At 37.6% G+C, this 26489-nt stretch overlaps 2 protein-coding genes across 6 annotated transcripts in view; both read right to left on the bottom strand.

The window, feature by feature from the left end:
• Positions 1–48: 48 nt before the first annotated feature.
• GP5 (glycoprotein V platelet) lies at positions 49–8797 on the bottom strand. The gene is made up of 2 exons (XM_074833926.1): positions 8667–8797; positions 49–2782 (listed from the first exon to the last, which is right to left on the bottom strand). Exons 1-2 carry the CDS (start codon positions 8686–8688, stop codon positions 831–833), a joined length of 1974 nt encoding a protein of 657 aa, XP_074690027.1. The 5' UTR covers positions 8689–8797; the 3' UTR covers positions 49–830.
• The window catches only part of ATP13A3 (ATPase 13A3), a 62334-nt gene continuing 42540 nt past the window's right edge, over positions 6696–26489 (bottom strand). For 3 of the 5 annotated variants that reach the window (XM_074833921.1, XM_074833924.1, XM_074833922.1), the window contains 17 exons: positions 25635–25652; positions 25388–25541; positions 25181–25301; positions 23865–23989; positions 22761–22939; positions 22168–22290; positions 22007–22086; positions 21293–21335; positions 21086–21195; positions 20157–20253; positions 19214–19286; positions 18208–18385; positions 17375–17562; positions 16828–16916; positions 16551–16631; positions 12615–12704; positions 6696–11085 (listed from right to left, as the gene is read on the bottom strand). In XM_074833921.1, coding sequence (XP_074690022.1) covers positions 10888–11085; positions 12615–12704; positions 16551–16631; positions 16828–16916; positions 17375–17562; positions 18208–18385; positions 19214–19286; positions 20157–20253; positions 21086–21195; positions 21293–21335; positions 22007–22086; positions 22168–22290; positions 22761–22939; positions 23865–23989; positions 25181–25301; positions 25388–25541; positions 25635–25652 — 1947 coding nt within the window. In that variant the 3' untranslated portion in view covers positions 6696–10887. Of the gene's footprint in view, positions 11086–12614; positions 12705–15870; positions 16058–16550; positions 16632–16827; positions 16917–17374; positions 17563–18207; positions 18386–19213; positions 19287–20156; positions 20254–21085; positions 21196–21292; positions 21336–22006; positions 22087–22167; positions 22291–22760; positions 22940–23864; positions 23990–25180; positions 25302–25387; positions 25542–25634; positions 25653–26489 lie in introns of all 5 variants that reach the window. The other 2 variants (XR_012624300.1, XM_074833925.1) reach the window with 2 other exon arrangements.

Genomic DNA, 26489 nt, shown 5'->3' with positions numbered 1-26489 from the left:
TGCATCATGCAGCGAGTAGCACCTTACTTTTCAGACCACTGGTCAAAGTTTAAGGATGAAAGTGTTTACTTAAAATTCAGAGTTTTAGTAATGTTACAAGGTTTCCAGAAAAACAAGCAAACAACAAAATACATCAAGATTATACTTCCTAGCCTAGCATCTTACTTATCTTCCTCTGGTTAAGCTAGAGGAAAGCCCTGTTAGCTTTAAATGGTTCCCCTTCCTCCTGCCATGTCCTGGAAAGGGGCCGAGGACAGAAAGCAAAAACTAAGACACTTGCGCCATACCATTCTGCCCCCACCTCCATTTTTAAAAGGCCTTTTCCAGCATCTCCTCCCCAAAATACCATTTGTTTTCTCAATAAGGAGACAAAACATTGCAGGCAGCAAAAGGCATAAGAGTGTCTGGAGTACTACAGGCAACCTTTAAAGCCCGGTTAAAGCCATGTTCCTATGTAGACTTCCCTACATCAATGCCACTTCCATCGGAGCAGCATGAGCTTGACAGCAGGCAGTGGTGTCTGGCAGGGACAGGGCTGCAGTCCAGAGCAGGAAACTAGTAGTACACACGTAAAGGTGACCACAGATTTTCTTTCAGCTCTTCCTCTGGGTTCACACACCAAGTGCTGTAGCAATATACAGTGATTACAACCACTTTTGGCAAACACTGTAAGGTACATAAAAGCGCATTTTCATTATGCTGTAAAGACAAGGTCTTTATGGTTCTTGCTATGAAGATTCATAATCCATATCCAAATCAAGTGTCAACTGTCCAATTGCTTGAAATGCATCCAAAACAATGCTTCTAATCCTCTCTTTGGATGATATTCTCTATCTTCTTAAAAATGTTACCAGAACTACAGGCTGAGCAGGAATATTTTTGGAGTGCAAGAGTTGCCTGGTTTTACCCATCACATATAGACTGAGCACAATGGTTACAGTCTGGAGTGTTAAAATCAAACTGTGAAGGCACAAGAATAGCTGACAATAAGCAACTCTAGTATTAAAATAGGGTTTAGCACTCCTGCGGGCTGGCAACCCATCCCACCAGGCAAGAGTCATTAAATCTATTCCTCTGACACTGTTGGTTTGTACTGTGATGCTGGGAGAAGTTTGGGTTGGAACAGCTGAGAAATGAAACTTAGGCTGTCTGACATCTTCACCATGTGAGTGGGTAAAACCTGGAGTTGCAAGAGGAATTGATGTGGGTGTGCTGGTGTCCATGTCGGGCACCGCTGCTACAGTAGTCTCCCAAGATGATGTTAAATGTGCCGTCACAAGAGAAGTTGAAGTCTGGGAGTAAGTTGAGCTGAATGTCCAGGATGTAATGGCTGTGCTTGGCACGCACTTCAGGTGATCAACTGTTAGAGCTACAAGAGAAATATTCTGTAGTGTCAGTGGGCTGTGACACACTAAAGATAGCACATTTTTAACTATCTCCATGCTCTTTTGGAGCCACTCTTGGAAGCCAAGAATTTGGCAATCGCATTTCCAAGGGTTGTCATCAAGGAAGACTTCTTGCAGCTCAGGTGAAGCAGTAAAGAAGTCTCCAGGAAGAGACTGCAGTTTAGTACTATTCAGGTAAACTTTCTGAAGGTGCTTGAGATTATGAAAGAGGTTTCTAGGAAGAACCTCAAGCCTCTTATCAAAAAGGGAAATGTTCTGCAGTTTCTGAAGGCTCAGGAAGATGCCCTCTGGCAAACTGGAAATATTATTTGTATGCAGAGAAAGGCCTCGCAGTTTATTCAGACCACTGAATACATTCTTAGGAAGAACACTAAGCTCTGGATTAAAACTCAGCACAAGAAGCTCTAAATTTGTCAAGTTACTGAACACAAAATCTGGTATTGTTGAGAGCTTTGTGTGATACAGCCACAGGCTACCAAGATGCCTCATTTCTCCAAACAATACTTCTGGAAGAGACTTCAGTGGGTTCCTGTACAAGGTCAATTTAGAGAGGTCATGCAAGTGCAAAAAGAGCCCAGGAGGCAAAACCTCAAGCTTGTTTCTGGAGAGCGTTAGGCTTCTCAGTTTATGAAGACAATGAAATGCATCAGGGGCGATGGACTGGATGTTATTGGAATGCAGGAAGAGTTCCAGCAGCTCCTTCAGGCTATCAAACATACCAGACTCTATTGAAGACAGCCTGTTAAAATACAGCATCAGCTTCTCAAGCCTGCTTAACGCACTAAATATATTTCTAGGCAGTGCTGCCAAATAATTTCTTGACAAGTTCAGTACTTTGAGTTTGGCAAGTTTCTTCAGCATGCCACTAGGAAGTGCTGTTAGTTGGTTTTTATTCAAGAAAAGCTCCTGCAAACTAGCTAGTTTGTCAAACAGATTTTCTTCGATGGATTTCAACCTGTTATTTTCAATGATCAATTGCTGAAGCTGTACCATGTCATCAAACACTTCTGGGGGAAGTTCAACCACCTTATTATCTAGCAGTTTGAGGGCTTTTAGCCTTCTTAAGTCTTTAAAAGCCATTGGTGAAATCAGAGAGATGTTGTTTGAAGACAAGATGAGATGCTGCAGTTCCACCATCCCAGAAAAAACATCCCGCAAGTATGTTACATTAGTGTCTGTTATGTGAATTTCTGTCATGTTGCAAGGCAGATTTAATGATTCCAGGTCTTTTATGTGAGGACCAGAGCAATGAATTGCATTTTTTGAAGAGCAGTCACACTTCTCAGGACAAATAGATGCATCCAACTGGAAGAAAAGCTTGATCATCACTGACAAACGCAACACCAACATCCTTGTTGAAGTGCCAGAAACATAAGCTGTTACAAGAGATAAGAGAGAGTCAGGATTTCATCACAGGTAGTTAATAACTTAGCAGCCAAAGTTGTGTGAATATATCATAAAACCTGCAAATGTGTGCAAGATTTCTCTTGGCTTGAAAGCAAACTTCAAAATCTGTTACTGTTGACTGCAAATATTTTTAAGGTGGACAGCTTACACTGAGAAGTACAGATAAAGCTCTTTTGTAAATCAAGTATTCCTTGTTTATATTTGTACATATAGTATACAAGGTCAAGTATAATAAAATCATATCAAAATCATGATGGAACTAAGTAGTCATAAGGCATGTATTTATTTAAACAGAAAAGCATTATACTAAGTTACACACAGAAAGTCTTTAAAAAAAAAATTATCAAAAGGTCCTGCACCCACAATATTTTCTTATTGTAGGCTACCTGAGGTTTAAAACTCCAGTTCAGCCTGCAAAAATAGATAATGGAGGTACAAAGGGTGTTCTATATTTTAAGTGGCCAAAAGCAAAACAGCACACAGTTCTGTTAAATCATCTCTCAGCATTAGCAAGTGATCGCTTCTTGTAACAGCCCAAGAACACACAAGAAGCAACAGGCTATTTTTGACATAGCCTGAAATAACACACAAGAACTCAGGTAGCACGGGACAGTAGTGAGCCTCTGATAACCAACGAGTCTCATTTCAACAGCTTAACACAATACTAAGTTATCAGTGGTATTAAAAATATGATGAAATGAGAGGAAAGAAGGGCCGTGAAGTTAGCTAGAAAGCTGTAGCAATAAAGGTAGATCTGCATGAAACATGTCACAAAGTTGGAAAGTTGTATAGATTTCCAAACAAAAAAAGGAACAGGAAAGCAATCATTGTAGCTATAACGATAATATTTAAGAGAGCAAGTCAAACAGAGATCCACAGTTTAGAAATACTTCCTTAGTGAAATCAGCAAGTCCAAGTATATCAGAAACCTGGAAGTCAAGCACCTGGCTGATCAGCAGGAGAAGCAGCAGCTGGGACTGCTGGAATAGCTGAGCAAGTTCTGCAGATGTAACTGGAATAGCCAACACCATCATGTCAGTCTTCAGCACCAAGAACACCGGGGGAAGAGAGCAGCTCCATCTCAACATACCCTTTTCCAGGGGCAAGGATGAAGCTCTCCCATATCAACCCCACAGACGTGGGTACAAACCCCATCACTTAAAAAGAAGTCAGGTTGGGTAGCAGAACTCCTCACATGCCTGAACTGCTGACAAGAACATACCACCATGGATCAAAAACAGCTGCTGCACCAAAAAAAGCAAAAGGAAGTACTTAAAAAAAAAAAAAAAACAGTAAAAAAATTCTTGGTTAGGTTCAGAGTACTGAAGACTGGTACAATCTACATCCCTTCCTTGGGAAGGGAAGGACACAGCATCCAGTGGTATCAACTACCAGCAATGTGGTGCTGCAAAGCAAGCTCTTACTGGGCCTTCTACAACTCTTTCAATGAGGCTAACTCACCAGAAAAAGATCGTGAGATTTCACCCTTCTAAAGGACTTTTCCATGTCAAAGAAGAATCTTTCAGAGAATCTTGCCCTCCTAGTAATCCCCCCAGCCCAAAACCAACCATCTCTCATAAACCAGTGATGCCTTCACCTCAATGAACTTGTAAGGCAGCCTGTCCCCAATCCTACCCATCCCCACCTCAGCACACTGATGAGCACACCCAGGGCACACACCTCAGCCCACAGCACGTGGAGCCGGCAGCTGCCGAGCCGCTTCTGGGTGGTGCCTGAGCACAACCTTCCATGCAGGGCAGAAACGCACCAAGAAATTTTGGTTTCAAGCCCTGACTGGCATCTCAACCTGCACCAACTCAACCCAAGACCACAGGAGAACCTACAGGATTCAGTGAGACAAGAGAAAAAGGATCTAGAAACCAAATAGGGGGGAAAAAAAAAACAAACAAAAAACCCCAAACTGTTATGCTACAGACTGCAAATGCAGGTCCCTCAGAGGGCATGACTGCAGGCCAGAGTCCGTAAAATAAGAAACAGGCTAATGCTAGACTATAGACTGGGGATGTCTGTTTTCCTGGTCACGTAACAAAAGGTGAGAGTATTCAATGAGACAAGCTTAGACACTCAGCAGTGCTAGAAGACACACATTTTTGCAATGAAATGGTAGAAATTCTTTGCAAGAGATTAAGGCCACAAGCACATGACTGGCACAGGAACTGGATAATCCTATGGATCTCAAACATCTAGAGCTGCTAACAGTATTTTTTTGAAGGAGTATTTAAACTTCCATAACTGAAGATTTTAACAGTAGAGAACAGTAAGGTCCACATAAGGGTCATAATTATACATTCCTGTGCATTAAAGTTTTCTCAAACTCTCACATGAGACACCTGGCATTCCAGAAAGGACACCAGCCTGGCTGGTCATTTACCATGTTCTGGTCTACAGACTCTTTCCCTTTCTACCACCCCCTTAGCGTTTCTCAAGACTATGAAAGGATGCCAGAAGTGATACGTTAATACTGTTACTATAGTAAGTCACAATCAGTTTTGAACTTAGTTTCATAGAATACTGAGCACATGTATCATTTACTATGGTGCTTTTTTACTTTCTTGCAAGTTTCTAAACTTAGATGAGCATGAAAAAGGAGTTTTGAACTGTACCTTAGAAACTTATCTGCTTTTTAGAGGAACTTACTAGGAGAATAGCAGGCAATCAGGCTTCACCATGATTCTGCACTTTAAATGGGAAGTAAACCAGCAAAACGCATCCTCTAGATAACACTTTCACCCATATTTGCTTAACTACTGTGAATGTTTAAAGAATATTTTAGGTTTCAGCAGATTTTGCCTACATTCAGTTGTGTAAGCAATAAGCTTCCATAGGTTGTGTGCAACTCCAAAAGTAGAATTTGAGACCACTCACAGAACAGGAGAAAGTTTGAAGTCACACGTGCAACAGCACAAAACACACTTGTAGCTTCTTTGACAGTGTTCAGACTGGAGTATGTGCTTCAACCAACCCAGTGCAAATCTGGGTAAAGTCAGAAATCTACATTTCAACATGAATTATGATCAGAAATTTCCAATTTGTTAGTTTCACCACAGTCTGCTACACAGGTGGATTGGGTTTTCGAGTGGACACATCTGCTTTGAACAACCAAGTGACTGAAATGTACCTTCAAAAGGCTGCTCTGACTTTTACTTTCTTGGAGGATTGGTGTCAAAGCAATTTGAGTAAGGAATGAAGTTTTTTATTTAACGCTTTGACTAAACAATCCAGGATTGACCCATGTGGCTTCTGTTTTTCCTCCAGGTCTTCTGGAGTCACAGGCCAACAAAACCTAAAGCCTGAAAGATTCTGAAGAGAGAAAAGCTTTAAGACAGCAAAATATTAGCTTCAAAATTGAAAGATTAGGTTTTTGTAATCAAGTAACCAGGTGTATCAAGTATCTTGTCTTCAAGTTTAAAATAATGTGCTTTGCCAATGAATATTTAAATGGAAGGCAAGTCGCAGGATGGAAAAAGATATCTTCATTTCTGTGTGATTTTTCTGAAGACGACTGCAACAACAGTGACAGCTCACAACCAGGAACATTTGCCCAAGAGTTTTTTCAAGATAATGCCTCCCACGTGTTAAGGAACAGAAGGAACATCTGGATAACAGAAGGTAGAAACAAGCTGCTATCACTTGTACAAGGTCCGACTTTAAAATGGCTTTCATAAGCCACCAGGTGAAAGTACAGTCAGTATGATCCCACTGCGGACCTGCTAGCACGCAGCATGCACACTTCTCCAGCCCCAGCCTCCAAAACGCAGAGGCACTGAACAAGATACCCATGACATCAGTGGGAGTCAATTTGTATTCTGCAACAAGCTTTGGATCTAACTGTATAAAGAACAATTTCACAAAACTAATGAAAAGAGTTAAAATATCTGTTCATTTTAATTTTATTTTTCAAAGAGCTTCAGTCACAAAAATGATTTACAAGTCTATTTACAACTCTATTGTACAGTTATTTATGTATGCCTCTTGACAACAGGGTACCATTCTAGAGCAGCAATACATATTTTAAATACAAAGATGTAGCATCATTTCAGATTTAAAAATAAAAAGGAAGCTGAGCTTCTAGAGAGCGCTGTAATGATGAACCTTTTAATCTGTGTTAGGCTTGAGGAATTCATGACAAACTGAGTAATTTCTGGTTTACATAATTATCAAACAAGCTGCAGTTTGTTGAAAATAGCTTTAAAAACCTGAAGCTTTACTGTATAAAATCAACATATTCAAGACTCTAAAAATTGTCAAAAACCCACAGCTTTCCCTTAGACGTACAAAAACCTAAGTTTACAATTCAGAATTTCATGGGAGAAATCCTACAGAACTTTAGCTCTCTCATTTTGTGACGACCAACATAAGCATTAAAAATTTGCAGCATAAAAAGGACTCCACATCTGCTTAGTATTATACTGTATATACATATACAGTACAGGATTATTTACCCAATTTGGGATGACTGTTCAGCACAACCTTCATGAAGAAAGAAAAAAATAAATAGAATTAAAAATCCAACAGCTTTTAAAAGTGCAACAGTAAGAGTTTCCAATTTAAAGTTAGGATGAATATGGACAGTCAGTTCTGTGGGTGTTTTAGCCGCTTCTACTCAAGCATTATTCGCAGCATTTTCTTTTTACAGTAGATTTAGTTCTATAATAAATGAAACTAGAGTTACTGCTAATTGAATCTGAAGGGAAGAGAAAAAAAACTTTAAAAATAACCCTGAGGGATATACAATTTAATGATCCTGCAATTTATTTCTAACAAGGAACATTTATTATTTAGCAATTGCTTTTCTGGATAGACCAGTCCTTTAAGTATGTGCATAAATAATATTTAAAAATCAGTAATATTTACAAATCCTAATACATCAAAGTAAAATACGTACAGATTAAAGTCTGCATACACAAATAATTTAATAATAAATCAAACTCCTCAATGTAAGGCCAAAATATACAGCAGGAAGAAAATGTCTACCAAGTATCTAGTGGAGCTCACTAAATTGGTCTGTTCACCCGAATTCAGACTTCCAAGATGAACATGAGAAGAGATTCTTTTCACTAAAAACTGAATTTCATCTTACTTCAAAGCAGGAACTGAATACACTAGTGCAGATCTAGTTTGCTGCATTTCTGAAAACCAGAAGAAGTAAACTGCTCAAAATGAGAAAAATTATAGGTGGCCAAACTCAGCTCTTGGGCAGGAAGGCATAAATCCCAATAATTGCAGAAGATGCAAAAGCTTATTTTGTGGCTGAACTTGCAACAACAAGAAGGATTCTCAGAAAAGCTGATTTATTATTCTTGACTAAGCGTCAGAAGCAAATAGGTCAGAGCTCAAGCATGCAACCTCAAGAACATTTATGAACTCTGAATCCATACCTTGAGGAAACTAGCTCCCATTTGCAAAATATTCAAGTTTAATAGGCTCATGACCCATTAGTCACTCAATCAAGTGAAGACATTTGGCAATTTCAGTTTTTAGTAAGGTTTCCCAAAAACGTTCTCTGAAGACAAGCCCACCTTAATAAGCTGTTTCCTCCTCACTGTCTAGGTAAGTCTAATAGAGTAAGATTGAAATACTAGCTTCAGAAACCAAACAAGCTGAGAGAAATTATCAGTTTAGAGAAAGCATTAAGCAAAAGCATATAAAAGGGAAAGACACAAATATTTTCTTTCATTTCTGATGGAACAGCCGAGTTAAAACGGTCAGTGAAATGGAAAGTAAAAGCTTGTGTGTTTAAGGATAAGTCACAGCTCCCAGGTCCAAGATGCATAGCTTCACAACATTTCTCAACTTAAATATTATTTTTCTTTAAATTTGAATACTACTTACGCAGTTGAGAATTACTCTTCATCAATTATTCCATGGTACAAAGATTTTGTAAAATCAACATTGACAGAAAGTAGCCAACTGACTCAAGTTCATTATTAATAAATTGATCCAAATCCACAATTGCAGACCCCTTAAAAGCTACCGATGTTGTTCGACGTTTATGACCATAAGAAGCCAGGATAATAAGACTTTTACATTGCTCTATTGAATGAATGCTAAGCAAACCACTTCCCCCTTCCTCCTGCTCCACCCCTCAAAAGCAAACAACAACAACAAAAAAAATAATCAGGAAGAGTTGACAGCTGGACTGGAGGATAGTACACCATAGGCATACCATTTGTGAGGAGCAAGTGCTAAAACTTAAACCCCCAAGTTCTAGGAAGAAGTCTTCCAAACCATTTAGCACCACTTTAAAATTCCCCATTGGCACAGTATGTTCAACACTGCAGAAACCATAACATGAACAGCGGGGGACACTGTCCATACTGCCTTACAGAACAGACAAGGGAATTAGGCCCGACCTGAAAAATTCCCGTTATTAAAACAATGGTGGAATGCAATTGTCTCCACAGGAATTTAAAACAAAACAAAACACCCCCTCAAATTCCATCATCAGAATATGCACAATTTCAGAATGATCGCAGGTGGCCAGGGAGTTTGGGGCCCTCCTTCCACTCCTTCCTCAACTACTCTAGAGGACCCGACTCCCTTCTCTAAAGGATCTCTACAGAATCGTGACTTCTCCAAATCCCCTCCTAAAGCTTGGAGGTGTCTGAACCAGTCATTTGCATCTGGTCAAATCAGACTGATCACGAGTCAATACTTTATCATCTTCACAAAAACATCAAAGAAGACTCTTCTGAAAGTTTAGCAAGTTGAAGATGGTTTGGAGATAAGTAATTTGTGGTTTTAAAAGAAAAAGAAAAGTTTTAAGCTTTGTGTGTGAAGACAATGCCTGCCTCTACATCTTTGCAGACCTATTTTTCTAGCCATCTTGTGTTTTGACACCGCCTAATGGCAAAATGATGTATCGCTACCCCAGGTGCTTAAGCAGCATTATTGGTGATGCAAGCTTTTATTTTTTTTTAAATAAATAAAATCCATATAAGCCTTATAGTTCTGCAGCAAGACAGATTTTAGTTCATCTATTTTTTCTTAATTTTGTTTCATACAGCTACATATAGTGCTTAAGACATTAGCAGACTCTTTGAAATGCGTATGTTTTCAACATGCACAAACCCCAAGCGTGGGCATGTGAAAATATTCCTCCCTCCCACCCTCATTTCCCTTGCAGCAGTAACTCTGGTCTTACTACTTCAAGGTATATAGGAAAACTATCTTAAGATTTACAAATAAATCATGGTCCACAAATGGATAATCTAACCCTTCTGCTGGAAGAAGAAAGGTCTGTGGAGAAATGCATAGCTAAATGTAATAAAACATGAGACAGAAGAAAGTGTTAAGATTCTCCAGCCTTCCTTCTCCAAAAACTTTAGAGTGTAGCCAAATGCCTCCCCCTCTGGAGGCTACCTAAGCCCTTCCTTGGGGTTAGCCAGAAAGGCAGCTAAGAACCCACTTGAAAAGCAATGTGCTTTCCTCTTAAGGACAGAGCATATTGCTTCTATAGCATTCCCAATTCCTGCTGTGGCAGACTAAAGAATTAAACTTATAACCCAAACATTACACCTGGAGACAGTCCTTACTAATAGGGACAAACTTAGAGGTACACACACCAGAACTTTAGAACCATTCTGAGGCACAAAGCTTTTCAACAGTGAATATTAAAAAAAAAACACCAAAACCAAAACATGACAAGGTTATGTGCCTCTACTACTACCATGAGACCATTACATCATAGGGTTTACATGAACATGTGCCCAGGTAAGCAGGTTAGAACAATGATTAAGATACTCCAGGCAAATAAAATGAACCTGTTTTAACTGCCCTGCAGTTTAAACCTTCAAATACATCTCATTTAGGAATAATGAAGTTTAAAAGAAGGTGGAAGGAACACAATCATTTCTGTTCTGCCTAAGGGAACCTACATTTTTAAAATGTATAGCCATAAGATGTCTGACTCGGAACTTTGTATTCAGAGAGACAAAACAGCTGGAAACATCTGCATTAGACTTTGACATTTAGTGTACTGTAATTTCAAATAAAGCCTTAAAATTACATTCTTCTGAATACTACTAAAGACACATGTCACCAAGATCCACTGTTATGTTACAGTGATGATTTGATATGAACCATTTTCTTGGGATGGTACTTTTGCTTCTGTTGTTGTTCTGGGTTTTGGTGGCCATTCTGGATCAACCAGCAGTTCCTGAGCTAGATGCATATACTTGGCTTTTGGTGTCTTCTCTCTACAGCCAAACAGGGAAGAAAGGAAACAGACTCCACAGCGATCCACAGCCTCCTGCAGAAGTAAACAGATTTGAAAATTGGATTACCATAAGAAAAAATTAATCTAACAGTACAGTAAATCACTAGAAGAAAAACTATTATTTTAGTTTCTAATTTACTATTTCATTATCACATCGGACCTAGAAAGTGTAGTACAGAAATTCTTCTGTTGTGTCATCTTTTCTATACTATGATAGCAATGACATTTTAAAAACATTAAGAAAAAACAGGTATTCTGCATTATTGTAACATCTAAGGTCACCAACAGCTTTTATACATAAAATAATAGTTTCAATAAACACAGGTATAACAGGCACCATTAAATGATGTTACTACTGAAGAATAAAAGCCTGGTCTAGAAAAAGCAGTCAAATTCCCAGAATCTCAAAACACTTTTTAAGCACTGAACTGTTTAACTGAAGGCAGCCAGCCAAAAGTAGCAGAATTTAACTTGCTGCCACTGTGAAACCTAAGTCCTACAGGCATTAGTAGTTATTAAAACAGACACAAATTATTAAACTTAAGTCTTCCTTCCTATTTTCCCTCTCCCAGTCCTAAATACATGTAACTTAACTAGCTGGAGAAGAGAAACACCATTTCTCATGCTCAAGACTGGATCCCTCTCATGTCTAGACAGAGCACCTATCATCTGCAGGGCTGACATTGTAACGGAGATATATTCTAATTCTGTGGTTTCTTCATGCTCTGAATTTCTATCAACTGGTGAACTGAACCAAACATGATCCTTAAGCACAACTTCCATTCTTCAGTGAACACAAAGCAATTCATTCTTGAACAGTCTCAAAAGGATAAATGTAAATCTGAAATGAATACATCTATAAAATTTAGTGCTGAGAAATAAACCATTGTAATTCTAGCAAGAACAAATGTACAACCAGCTAAAAGCAATAAGCCAACAAGCTTAAAGAAAAAGCTAGTTTTTATGAGATTCGCATAGATTTCCTTCATGTATTAATGACAGAAGGGCCAGACCAGACCAAGATTCACGATCACCTGAAAAGCAGAAGCTAAATCCTTCAGTCTCCTAAACATCTGAAGTAGTAATAATGTACTCTCATTTGCATTTTTTTTGTTTCATTTGTACGTGCTATAAATTACTGTTCTCAGACAATGATCTAAAACTCTAAACCATATTAATTTAACAAAGTACTGGATTAGACCCAGCATCAGCAATTCTATTTCCAAGCAAATCAAGACATTCCCAGTCCTGGCATGCTAACTTGTGACAACGCAAAAAAGATTTGCTAATGTGCAAACTGAAGATAAGGTGAGAAAAGACTTAAAAGCAATCCTCTGGGTTTGCTTCGCAGTTCTTGTATACAGAGCTAAATTCTTTAAGTGTCAACAAGGAGAAAAATATAAAACCAGAAGCCTTTCCTTTTAATATCCTAGTTACAGAAATCTAATTTAAGCACTCTTAAGCTTAAGATAAGGCAACAGACACTTAACAGATCATAAAAAGACAAAACTGCATTAATCTGCATGCACTCAAATGATGACAGCAAAATACTAGTCTCCAACCTGAGGCGGCTGGGGTATGGTGAGGCGATATTCTCCTTGTTTTTCTCGATTGAACACAACCTTCCAAAGGATCATATCAAGGAGGACATTCTGTGAGACATTGCAGTGAGTGGGAAGAATTAAAGAAACTAATGATCATTTGTTAGTGTGCACATTACAAATAAAACCTGAAATAGTGTGTTAGGCATAACTAAATCAGTGCCAGGCAAAATGGAGAGTTTACATTACTTGTCAGTACTTAAGTGATAAACATTTTCATTCTTAAAGTGCTCACATGGGATTTAAGAATATGAACATGTACTTTAGATCAACAGCAACAATGACCAAAACTGCATCCATCAATATTGATAAAAATCATAAATACACATTCTTAATGTGTTTCAATACTCCAAAAAACCTGTGAAGCACCACAGACATGAGTGCTTAAAGCTGCTTCCCCTCAAACCATCTTTAACATTATGGTGTACTTCATGCTGGAGCTATGCTTTGTTCATAGTTTGTTTTAAACAAGTGACATTCCCAGAAAAGCTTCAGTGGGGTGGCAAAGCTGAGCCATCAGCAGGAGGTCTGAAGGAATCCTGTAGGAGCCATTCCAGATTTTGGAAAAGAAGGCAGAAGTTGAACAGTATGTTCAGTACATCTGGTTATTCTCATACGGCTGTGTGGGCGGACTCGAAAGCCCTCAACAAATCCGGCAACACAGGTGTGAACCTGTATCTTCCATGGCCTTGAGCCTACAGCTCTGCTCTTTGGACAGGTTCCATTTCTAACATCTAACCTCTGCTATTGAGAAAGGGGAGCTGACTAGCCAGACTTTTGTAACTGATTTTATAATGCTTATGATTTTATGATATACCAAACTTTTATATTGCTTTTATAAAGCATTTGCCAACAAATCTTCAGCTTGTTAGACATTCATTTCTTGCAGCCAGTCTGGTTTAAGTATGTCTATACCAGGCATCAGGGGTAAGGAGGAACATCTGCTAGGATCTGCCTTTGTTATGCAATATTTTCTATCATCTGGTAGAAAGAATATGCGTGCTTTGTTAACCTAGTCTGGCACCCACATGGAAGAAGCAGAAGCTTTACACAGTATTTCAGAAAACATGTTTGGGACAACCACAGTCAGAAACAATTCCTGTTGCAGAAGCAATGAAGAAACTACATGTGATTGTAGTGTGACACAAGTGTCAAACTGGCAAGTGTGACAAAAGAAGATAGATCCAATCCCTTACGTATCTCATCATGATGAGACAATTAAGAGGCAATTACTGAGGGATTATTCTCAGCAGAACAAACTCTAGGTGATATACATACAGAGTACCTTGCTAAAAGAAATAAGGAGATGCCACCAGCAGCTTTTCCTAGATACTCAGAATATGACCTGTGCTACTCAGTAACTGTGTAGTGAGCAGAAAATCCAGACAGGCACAGGAGGACAGAAAGGCAATAAGCTATACTGGAAGTGAAGGAATGAAATAGCCTGTGACTGGGCCTAATGAGTTGGCACCACATGAAAAAGCTTCAGGGAGTCTAAAGTAATACTGCTGGAGTTGGACAAATACAGTTCAAAAGGTGGAACAAAAGCAGGCTGAAGTTACAGAAGGTGAAGCGTGATCGTAAAACAAGGTTTGGGATTTGAGGATCACTAGACAATCCTTCTGTTGGACATCTGCTGTACAGGAAGACAACTCTCTATCTAAACAAAGCATTCAACTAACAGTGAAAGTGGAAGAAACAGATTTTTAAGTCAAAGTAGAACATCCCAAACAATGTCAAGGAAACTAAATGTTACAGGTACTTATATTCCACTACTAAAGTATGGGCAACAAGATAAACAGGAAAGTCTGTTTAAAAGGAATGTGACAAATCATCCTACCAGTTTTGGTAATGACAGTTAATTGACTAAAGTGTTGAAAGATGCTAACTCAAACCTGCATAGGAAAAAGAGTGGGTGGGGGTTGAAATACTGGGTGAAAGCAAACACTCTACAGTAATTACATTGCGTAGCTTATGCTTAGTGGAAATTCAGAAGTTTACAGATTGATGTGGCAACCAACAATGCCCAAGGGTGGAACCTTATGAACATTTAAACCAGAGGAAAACCATCTGTCCTTGAGAGGCACGTGCTGATACATGGATTGACACACTGTACAGACTTTCTATGGGAGCCCTTACACTTCCAGAACAGAAACATGACCAGACTGTATAAGAGAAAGATCACCTGCAGAACAAAGTAATTTTTCAGCAGAAGGTAAGTTTATTTCTCTCAGTAACGTTTATCACTGGACTGAAAATTTTAACCACCACCTATTTACACTTCATGTATCAACACAAAGCTCAATTCCAAGGAATAATCCTAGTGCTTAAGAAAAGCTGATTTCCCAGAGACAGTAATAAAAACAGCAAAACTGACTAGAAAAAGTAAACAGGAAGAAAATATGTCTACCTAGGAGGTTTGTTTTATATTTATGAGAAGTCAAAAAAGTCACGATTCTGCAGCGTCAGAATAACTGTTTTGTTTCAGTAGCAAAGAGAGCAATATACATAAAATTTATCTTTTAATTAATAAAAGTAGGCAAAAAACCTATTAAGAGTTTAGTAGTACAAAAAAATGAAATAATTAAAGGGCATAAAAGAAAACATCACAAGCAGGGTTAGAGTAAATATAGGACAATGTAAGAAAGGCACAGGATCTTTAGGAGAGAATAAACTTCTTAACAACAAGGCAAAGGCCAAAAAATTAGTATTACTGCCATGTTTTGGAAAAGACAAGTTATTGCCTATCATGTGAAAACACTGAAAAACATGTTCCAATACGCAGCAATGCAATAGCATATATTGCAAATTCTATTTGGAACATTTTGAACACAAAGCCTTGATAATTTTGATTAAAGTATCCATAAAAAACTTGGTTGATTTTATTTTTACTAAGTCACAAATAAAAGGGAAAAAACTAGTCAACTGGAAAGAGTATTAATGCTGTAGTAATCTTCAAAGGCCAAAACAGTATGATCCAAGCAAACATTATTCTGGTTACCTTGATAGCAATCCCTCACATACTAATGGAAATACTGACTAGAAGCTGCAGAAAATGTTATACACTAAAACCAGATAATTGTAGTGTGCAAGTGCCACATAACATTGAAAGGCTTTTTCATCTTGCAGAAAAAAAGAGTGACTAATGGCTGCAACCAAAACACAAATGTATTCAGGTTGGAAATAAGGCATCAATTTAACAGGGAGAAGAACTAACCACAGGAATAAATGACTGACTTCGAATCCAGACTCCTTCTGGAAGATGTGTCTGTCAAACTTCGATTCTTGGAAACAACATAGGGGTACCTGGATGAAAGGTAGGGCATGTTTCTGCCCACATTAACTCTGGAATTACAGCAGAAGAGGTCAATATCCAGAGTGATTGACTTTGGACAAGCTCAGGGCTGGAAAAAAAAGATCTGCATAAACATCTCTACTTCTGGACTTGGATCAGATTAGATGAACAAGTTATATACACCTGAATTATTCTGAACAATAAGCTATGTGTATGATCCAGCTGAATGAAGATGGGCTCCTCTAAGGATTTTATGTAGCTCTTTACTATGTTATGTTATTCTGAACTAATTAATGCAGCAAATAAATATGGAGAGTATTGTCTCATGAAACAGTTGAAATAATTTATAAGTCTTTCAACTTCCCCCCCTCTTCTTAATTAATAAAAAAGGCTTTAAAATTAGGCTTTTAAACATAGAAAACCTTGACACCTTAAATCTAGCCTACAAGGACATTTTTAGGAATACAGACTTAACAAGAAAACAGTGGCCACTTACACTGGCATGCTGTGAAGAGAGACCTTCTAAATAAAAGATAAACGTGTACCCTGAAAAAAACCAAACCACTTAACAGACAAATATTTCTTCCATTTGAATGTCTTACCTCCGTCAGCACGGATACAATTGCATTGAGAATAACAATGATGAGAATTCTTAGGCGCCACTCATATGGCACACACACGAGCTGTGAGAAAAAGTTGCCAGGGGTTAGGAACACAGATATGAAATAAACACATATTCAAAACAGGTTCAGAGTTATAAATTCTGCCCCTCCCCCCTGAGATGCAAAGGTAAAGCTCTAAAGGGTTCAAGCTTGCCCAAAAAGCAGCCAATCAGTTATCCTAGGAAGTACAGATGCCTTCATATCCGCTGAATCTTACCTCAAGAAATGTGTCAATAGATTCAACAGGATGCAACATGATGAAGAATATGAAGACATAAAGAACTATCACAGATATAACAAATAGAACTGTAAAAGAAGAAAAATACATTTTAATTGGACCATCTCACAATCAGAATTTTAGACATTTTTTTCCATGTATCATGGGTTCGTTACTCCCTGGAAATAACCTCTTTTCTCCCTCTAAACCCCTTCCAGGCAGATTTTGGCAACACAAGTTGTGCTGATAGCCATAAAGACACAGAAGGCCAGACTCAGCCAATTTCTCACTGGCTCACTTGTGGAGCTGAAACGTATATAACACAAATACTTCTACAAATAAAGCAACTAGTGACACAAATTTCTACATATAGTTTAATACCTCCCTATTTCTATCTGTGATTATCAGAGGATAATTGTGCTATGTTCTCCTAGCAACACTTTTACTGCTGAAGTGGCACAACAGAATTGCGAGCGAGCCATGGACAAACAAGTGCAGTCTCACTTGGAGTTTTACTTGGAACTGTACATAGTAAGAAAGGACTTACAATTCTTGTAGCATGGTTGTCTGAAGGGCTTTCCTTTAGAAAAGACAATTGCCACTATGAGGTACTGAAAACTGGATATAAAAAACAAAGTTGTGTTTTCATAATTTTTAATGTAATGTTCATCATGAAGAGTCTCATTCCCATGGTGTGCAGAGCTGGTGTTTGTGGCATCCAATACATTACATGCACTACAACATAAAAAACATTTAGCACTGAGTTAAGGAGATAATGCAAACAAGTACTACTTATTAACACAAGTAATGACAGAACAAATTGCTACAGTAGTAAAAAAGGTTATTCTTGAAAAACTATTACAGGTAGTAAGAAATAACTCAAAACTGTGGCAAGGAAGTAGCAATTTTTGTGAATTCTGAGCTTCGAGTTCTTTTATGCTTCCAGCTTGTAAGTTCACTACATGAACTGTTTAGAAACTATCACTGTAGATACACTTTGAAGACAGGTAAGAAAATACTGCAATAAAAAAAAAAGTTAAAACACCTCTTCATTTTCAGAAATATTAATTTGATTTACTGGAACTCTAACAGTTTTACTTTATAATATAGAAAAGTTAAAATAGGTCTGAACCATTAATTTCAAATTTTGATACCAACTGTCTCCAACCTGAGGAGTCTTCAGACCCTGCAGTCTGGCTCTGACCCAGTTTTGCCTTTCAGCCATTGGGTAACTCCCATGTATCAGTATGCTTTTCACAAAAAATTCAGCAGACTAACAAGCTGCCATACAGAAGCTTTATTTACGAAGTCCCCAAAGGGGGTCAATAAAGAAGAGAGCAATTATTGCCTATAGCTTTCCAATCATTACTGTACACTTACTCAGATTCCGTTGTCCAAGGCTCATACCAGGACTGCTGTTTGACCCAAAAAAACCCAAAGGTTTGGAAAGCAAGGCAGATGATGATCTGAGACAAAACGGAACACAGAAGTGGACCTGAGATAAGACCTGATGGAGGCCTTCGCGCAACAAGCTCCTTCCAAGCAGGGTTCAGACTCACTGCAGTGAGAAAGAAAAACAAGTTACACGTTACATCATATGGTTTTCAAGAGTTACCCTGTTCACATTCTGTGGAATTAGAATGGCTTGCTGATGACATCACTTTAAAAATTAGGCCAGAACTGCAAGTGTTGAACTACCCTGAAAAGATTATACTGCACTAGAATAATGCCACAGTGCCTTCTACAGGCTGGTTACCCCCAGCAGCACAGGACAGCAGGGGACAATAATAGAAGCCATGAGACCCAAGGAATTCATAGTGTCTGGCCAAATTCCCTTTGTCTGGCACAAGGACATACAGTCCATCTCCTCAGTTTTCATCTGCCATTGCTCCAAAGAAGCAGTTTCTATTAAACTTGAAAATGGAATTCTACTGTTAGCCAGTAAACTGAGTGCTAGGTTCATAGATGGAATCAAACACTTCACTAGGTAACAGGTTGCAAATATAACATTTTGTGGACACAAGTTCAACTAAAATGCAGAAATCAAAACATTTGAGAAAGATGATATTGGAACAACTCCCATTTTGATTCCAAAAACAGTTTCCTCACGTCAGTAGAGATTTATGAGTTTCTGTACTGTGAAGAACTACTTTTCTAAAATCATGCCCACAGCCTGCTTGGTTTTTGTATGAGAACATTTCACAAACTTCAGATGAATTTAACTCTGTATACAGTGGTTTGGTTTTTTTAATGCATATACTGTAGCAGACATAACATCTTAACCGTATGTCACAGTGTTTACTCCAAACAGCATGCAATTAAAGAAAATCTGACCAAGCAAAAACTACTTGAGAGGCCAGCAGCACTAATCCAGCACAATACTTACTAGTGAAGACAACCACCAAAATGATTGCCAAATCAATGAAGAGAAACTGGAAATCTCCCAAATTGCTCAGGATCTAGACAGAAATCACAACTGAAACATTGGTAATTTCTTCACACCAAGAAAAATCTTACAGTAACACTCCTACGGCATTAATTCTTTAATTTCACTCTAAACAAGACAGCCTCCTGTCAAACTGGCTTTCTTTATCTGCAGGAGTCTTGAGTACTCTACAATTCACAAATCAATTCATGAAGTATCAAGGTATGAAACAATTTCAGTTTCAAGATGTGTAAGCCATCTGTAATTGAAATTTGTTTGTAATCAAACTTATATTAATGAATCTTACAAACAAATGAAATAATAGCTTAGGCCCACAGTTCTCTAAACACCATATGTAGTCATATGGTTGACAAAGCTTCTGCCTCAAAGGTCCTTTAATACTTCGCATGTTTAACTTAATCAGAATACAAATTAAAATACAGAATTTCTAACACATGCCATATTATGAATCTGATCATATTAGCAGGAAATAATCCGCTTCACATTTTTCACCCTCCTAACTCAATACTTGCAAGTTGCTCTCTTTCAATCCTTACATAAAAGGAATGCATTGCCCTTTATTTAAAGTTAGGCTATTTTAAAATGGTGACCGTTTTTAAGTAATTGAAAACTGTGTTTTCGTTCAATTTATATGCTTATTTGGACTTCCCACTGTAGAGACTTTCTAGTCACAGGCATTAGTTATTGCCTTTTTAAAATAGGTGTGTTTTTCATACAGTTAATAAAAAAAAAATGGCAAAAAGTACTAACACTTCTATAGTCCAAAGACAGTTTTCAGAATGCAGGTGTACTCAAAGACTTGCAGCAATTTCTATTAAATATCTACCAATTTTCAAATCTCTGAATTACGTTGACACTGCTTAAGCACTTACAGAATACTTACAGAATATAGCAGAGTAACACTGATGTACTGAATAATGCTGTATAATGCCATGAACTTAAATACACAGAAGGAAGTTATTAAAGCAGCACGGCCTTCCCTGTCAAAACAAATGCAATCATGTAACTAGAAAGCTTTCTGTGCAAGCAGTTAAATCCTGCTTAGCAAAGTGTTAGCTGCAATTAAACACATCAGCAAACCCTTTGAGGGACATTAGGCTGAAGACATACAGAGAAAAAGGGGTCAGAATGGTACACTTTCAAGTACATTGAAGTTGTGAGCATGGCTCCTGAACTGAGCCACCACCTTACTTTGTTGTTCTTTGGACTTTATGTGCTTTTCCAGCAGAGGTTTTAAAATGAAGGTCTGCTTGAAAAAGCATCTATGAAGCACTAGTTAACTACATGGATTGAATGAACAAGCAGTCAGCCACTGAGTTGCTGACTTCAGAAATTTTTCTGATTATGCATTACTTCAGTAGTTCCACGCAGACTTAACTAGATTCTCTCTGGCTGACCTTTATCCAAAATTATTACCTAGCTTCCAACTCCAGAAATTGGTCAAACCCTATTTAGAAAATTTGTTTTCTACTTTGTATGGTGCTGAGCAATTATCTGACAGATTTTACTGTTTGCAATTACACACAGCCTTTATGGAAACTAGCATAATCACTAAGACATCAAATTAAATACTAACTGCGTAAAAGCTCACTCACGCTCTAAAAAATTAACTTTGCATGGACAAGAGGGTTTTTAACAAACTACTAAATCATGCTATGGCAAGCCTTTGCTCAGAGTACCTTCAGTAAAGAAACCAAACTACTAAAAATGTATAGCTTGTTCTTTAATTCAAACTGGCCTCCTACAGCATCAAGCATATACTAATATAGGGTATGCAAGAAGAGTTACACAGACGCATTTAAGTTGCATTACCTGATCAGCTTTGGCACGCAGGAAATACTAGGTGTCCTGGAAGTAAATGGTGATGCCACAGAAGCCTCAAGTTCAGACAAAGATATACCACCATGTGCCCTCTTTAGCGCCTGTCAGTTAACATTGAAACAGAGAACATTTTAAAACTTGCTTTCAGATGTAAAATTTAACTGAACAGTTCTGTATGGAAAATAAAAATATACTTACGCCACAGTCATTTGCTCCATCTCCACACATGCCCACATAGTAACTATAAAAACCAAACAGATGTCAGCATTCTGGACCATTCCCTGATCACAGTTCATTTAGCTTATTTCATTAAATACTTCTGTATTACTTGACTTATTCAGGGTTTGCACAATAACGAGTGATCGTTAATGCTGAAAGCAATTACTGCTGCCATTATACGTATAAGGAAGTAGACAGAGAAGTAACATGACTTAGCCAGGTCAATCAAACCAATAATGGTTATGAGTCCTCTATCATTCCAAGATGGTGTAAAGCATCTTTGCTCTAGACAGAGACTTTTGTAGTATTTTGTATAGTTGCAAGGCCTAACACCAACAGACAGTAGTATACTGACCATAAGTGAACTGAATGCATCCTGTTAATACTTCTTTAATACACAGAAAACATTTGATGATTTATTAAGCCAAGCAACCAGATTTATAAAATACATTAGTCAGTTTAGTTACTGGTAATTTATAACTTCATGAAAAGTCTGAAACTTTCACAACTAGCCAGCAGATGGTACTACTCTCATTCCTGCTCAGCTAATAGGCCGATTTGCCAACTTAAGGAAGTTATATTAGCCCAGCCCTTTTCACCTGGCAAAATAGCTAGCATCATACATAATTTCTTCCTCCTATCACACCAAACACTGTCAACCCTCCCACTTTCTGTGCTTAAGCAAATACTTACTCTACATTTTGTAAAGCTTCCACCAACTGAGTTTTCTGATCAGGCGCCATGCGAGCAAACACAGTGCCATGTAACACAAGCTGGAAGACAGAAGATTTCTTAATGTTCACAGGACAAAGTCTGTTCACCATTAAAAGTGTTCACTCAAGTAAAACGCTCACCTTGGGTACCAGGTCCTGAAAATGCTCCAAAATCACTGCAAATGACTTTCCATTCATTGCAAAATGGTATTTGGTCATCTGGAGATCCTCAAGGCTTTCATGGACCAATTTAACTGGAATATCCTGTCAAAAGTAGTTTAATACTCTAGCTGTAGTGTATTTACACACAGATGCCTTGTAATTTCAAGCTAATACTCACAGGGGTATTCCTAGAGATTCCCCAGCAGAAGAGGTTTCTGAGAATGTTACTTAAAAGAAAACCTCATACAATGAAAATACTTATTTATTAGTAAGAAAATGTGGTTTAATGTTTGAACTACAAGCAGCTAGAGCTGTCTAAATATAGTGAAATGTGAAAAAACCTGTCTCCTGCACAACTAAGATGTCAAATGTTATATCGCAGTTGAAAAACTAGCTTCCCCAGCTGTTTTACTGCTGTTTGGTATTTTAAGATCTGAAAGTTAACTAGTACATCAATTTTGATTTGACACTTCACAGCAGATTTGCTTTTTAACAGAATAAGACAAAAAGAAAGAAACCCAACAGTAAAACTAACTGCTTACACTCTAAGGGCATAATAATGCCCATATTACCTCTGAGTTTATGGCTGGTGATGAACTAGTGCATTTTGCGAGGGTATCTGCATAATGCCAGTTGATCCTGGCAGCCTGCCCATCCTTTGGAGGTAGTGCTTCAGCAATAATGACCTTATCCTGAGGTAGAATCATTCCACAGTCTCTGGCCACAGAGATAGCAGTTAACATGTTATCCCCTGTTAAACAATCGCATTTAAAAAGGTTTCAGTTAGAAAAGGATCAATAGCATATACTGATATTCCACATAAGAGAAAAGCTAAGAAAGCCAGTTTTAAACTAGAAGGAGGACTGCCTAATGTACCAGTGACAACCTTAGGGCAAACCAAGCCTACAGGCAAAATTCAAAGCCTAGCCTGTTAAACCCCTCCCCTGCACTAACATCACTAAAAACTTTGTATGCTTCGTTCAGCCATAAAGATCTCTTATTGACCAAATCTTGGTACATATTGAAAATCAAGCAGAGAACATGCAGCCATTTAAAATACCACTTTTTAAATTCTGTCACAGAACATGCAAACACTGAGTTGCATTGCTAGCCTATCCAAACGTTATTCCAAAGTTGCATTTGGAATCACCAAATACCTGTGATTTAAAAAGCAAACACACATATTGCAAGGAAAACACTGAGCACACATACCTAGCTTATGGGGACATAAGTCATTCTTACAAAAATCCAACCTCCAAAGTGACTTCTCATAACTCAAAATGGTAGGAACCCTCAGGAGGTTATCCTGCTCAAAGAACGGTCAGCCATAAGATTAGACCAGGACTTTCAACCTAGGCTGATCTGGAAGACCTCTAAGGTTTTTCATCCTTCGATTCAGTATAAATTAACTTGTGCATGGAGCTAGGAAGAGGAAGCTATGAAGTAGAAACAATCCCTATACTAGTTCCTGATCTCTGAGTTACCAAAGCAATTTTCACCCAAAAAGAAAGATCGGTGTCTGACTATTCTCACAACAGTTTCCAAACTTCCCTCTTGCTATAAATACAGTGTAATCCCAGCCTATTGACACTAAAATTTGACTTCATACACTATAATTAAGACCAGACCAAAGAGATGGATTTTTCTCTTTTGAGTATGAATGTTTGTATGCTAACCTGTAACCATGACAGTGCGAATGTTGGCTTTATGCAAATCTTCAAGTACAGCAGGGGTTTCTTGCTTTAGCTTGTTTTGCATTATAATTAACCCCATAAAATCCATGTTGCTTTCAATAGCATCTCTGTAGAAAAGGAGGCAAGGAAGAGAACATTACAAGAATTACAATTATTAGATGTAGCTTAAAGAGCCTGATTTTCTGTTTATCAAAGAGAAATGTTTATTTTTAACCATGAAAAGTGAAGAATTTGCTTTATAAAAAGTGACCTGACAGATATCACTCACATTTATATTTATTTCCCTCGATGTAATTGAAAAACAGTATGAAAAACCTTGTTTCCTCAAGCACAATTTTTAGTTTGTTCCAGAAGTCTTTCTAAAATAAATTACATTCTCAAAAAGGTTATTGCTAGAAAAAGTGCTCTGAAGCTAACTGCATTCACAGCCAAAATTTAAGATTTCTTTAGAATGCACATCTATCTCTAATTTCCAAATTAGCTGAACCTTAACATACAAGCTACCAAATTATGTTACCAAGGCTAGTAAGATTAATAGACATTAGCTAATTAAGTGAAGCAACTAATTAACTTTGGTTAACATGAAAGTCAGCTATGTTTACAGGTCTTGGGTATTTTACTGCTACTGCAGATTTTCACACCTGAAATTGGAAAACCCATTTCTTTGCTTTGTACTACTTTGCAAAAAGTTCGTCTCATACACAGAACTGATGGAACAGAGTCAAAGCTGGCATCTTCATAGTGATACTACACTTCCAAACACTATGGAAAAGGTAGAATTATCCACAAAACTAGAACCAGTTAAAAAATAATTAACAGGAAATACTACTCTTTGAAGGAAGAAACCTTTCTACCTTCCAAATCTTTCTGATAAACTTTGCAATGAAAAAATGGACACGCTACCTATAGCAGATTGAGAAACTAAATCAAACATGCACAGGAGGGTTTCCACTACATGCCATCATCTTTAATAGACACAGATGATATAAGTATGTTCAGGTAACAAAGAAATCAGATGAGGTTTTCTGCCACGTTAGCACCATAAAAAATTAGTATTACAGTTCATTTCAAGCTTAAAGATGTTCCTCAGAATTCACATTATTGCAGAAAAACTTCCTCACCTTAAATTTCTATGTATTGTCCAGGGTACAAAAAGAATGCACAGAACTACATATGACAAGACAGAAGAAAGCTCAAGAGTGGCAATCAATTTAAACAAAAGTAAACATTACATAATTAATCCAAAGCACGCAGCTTTAAAAGCCTGTTACTCATTAAAAAAGTGAAGTCACTCTTACCTATTAATAGTCTGGACTTTGTGCCATGTAAGCTTAGACTCCAATTTTCTGTGAGCAAGAGCAATAACTCGGAAGCCCTGCTTAGTGTATTCTTCCAGGACACACTCAAAGTCAACAGGAACTTTAAAAAAGCCAAGTTTAGAGTCATTAAAATTATTCATATTACAGCTGAGTTACACAAGAAATTAAAATAGTTTGTTCCTTTACCTGTTTCCTGCTTACACAAGCTGGCAATCACTTCAGGAGCACCTTTCATATAAGCATCCATTCTCTTCTCCCCTAGAACTCTTGCTATTACACACATACGCTGCAAAACTGAAGAAAATGGAAACTGGCGCACAATTCCAATCTCATAACTGGTCTGTGTCAGAGGAGGGAAGGAAGAAAACAGTTACATCCCCATACATTCTAGAAAAAAGGTACATGTTTAATTGAAAAAAAAAAAAATACTTACCGAAAGCTCAAACAATTCCTAAAAAAAAGAAAAAATACATTTACTGTAAATATTAAATTTTAAGGTTTTTTTCAGCTACAAACTATTTCAACATAAATCAGTAAATGAATCTACACAGCACTCTCAATATAAAGTTACATTGTATTTGCAATGGATTTCATAAAAGCTGAATATGAATATACTGCGTCTGTTTAGTATCCTTTACTTTAAATGAGACATAGTAGAACTTTAGAGCTTGATTTCTTGATTAGGATTTGCAAGACTTTTACCTTTCACAGTCCAACCTGTGTCTGTTTAGACTATGTAAATGATGAAAGTACTACGGTATTTCAGAATGAGGTCATGATTAAGTATATCCCCAAAAAAATCATGTAATAATTTTCAAGAATGTTCACGTCAACTACTGCACAGTAATTACTGTTATGCATGTACACTGAGTTCTGAACAAAAAAAGATGCTTCCATCTGCTATAGAATAAGACTCATACAGAGGAATCAACTTGCTATACCCTCCCACTACCTTGCTCTGTGATAATCTGAATATAGTCACATGCTTAAATTTCCCCCCTGAAGTATTAAAAAATACTTCAAAATACAGGTAGATGAAAATTTTAAATCTGCAAAGTACATTTTATTTTTAACTCAGCACTTAAAGCATACATCTCTAAGGTACAATGGTGGCAAAAATACTGTGCCCTGCAGTGACATTAACAAATGATTGTTTTAATTGAAACTGCAAGGTGAGCACACCTAACCACTTCATTAGCACAGTAAGAATTTGGTAACGATACTAATATTAAAATGCGTAAGCTCAGAAAGCATCACAGCACTTTATAACCAGTAATAATGCTGACAA

Source organism: Strix aluco, chromosome 9 (assembly GCF_031877795.1).
Source record: "Strix aluco isolate bStrAlu1 chromosome 9, bStrAlu1.hap1, whole genome shotgun sequence".
Classification (NCBI taxonomy): Eukaryota; Metazoa; Chordata; class Aves; order Strigiformes; family Strigidae; genus Strix; species Strix aluco.
Note: the sequence above shows the minus strand (reverse complement) of the source record. Positions and strands in the feature narration are given on the sequence as shown.

Bases quoted from the DNA above. Each gene is read 5' to 3' on its own strand.
- GP5 (XM_074833926.1), bottom strand. From the start codon at position 8,688: ATGAAGAGTAATTCTCAACTGC. The intron at 2,783-8,666 runs GTAAGTAGTATT...CTCTTGTAACAG, and splicing joins GAAGAGTAATTCTCAACTGC to CTTATGTTTCTGGCACTTCA.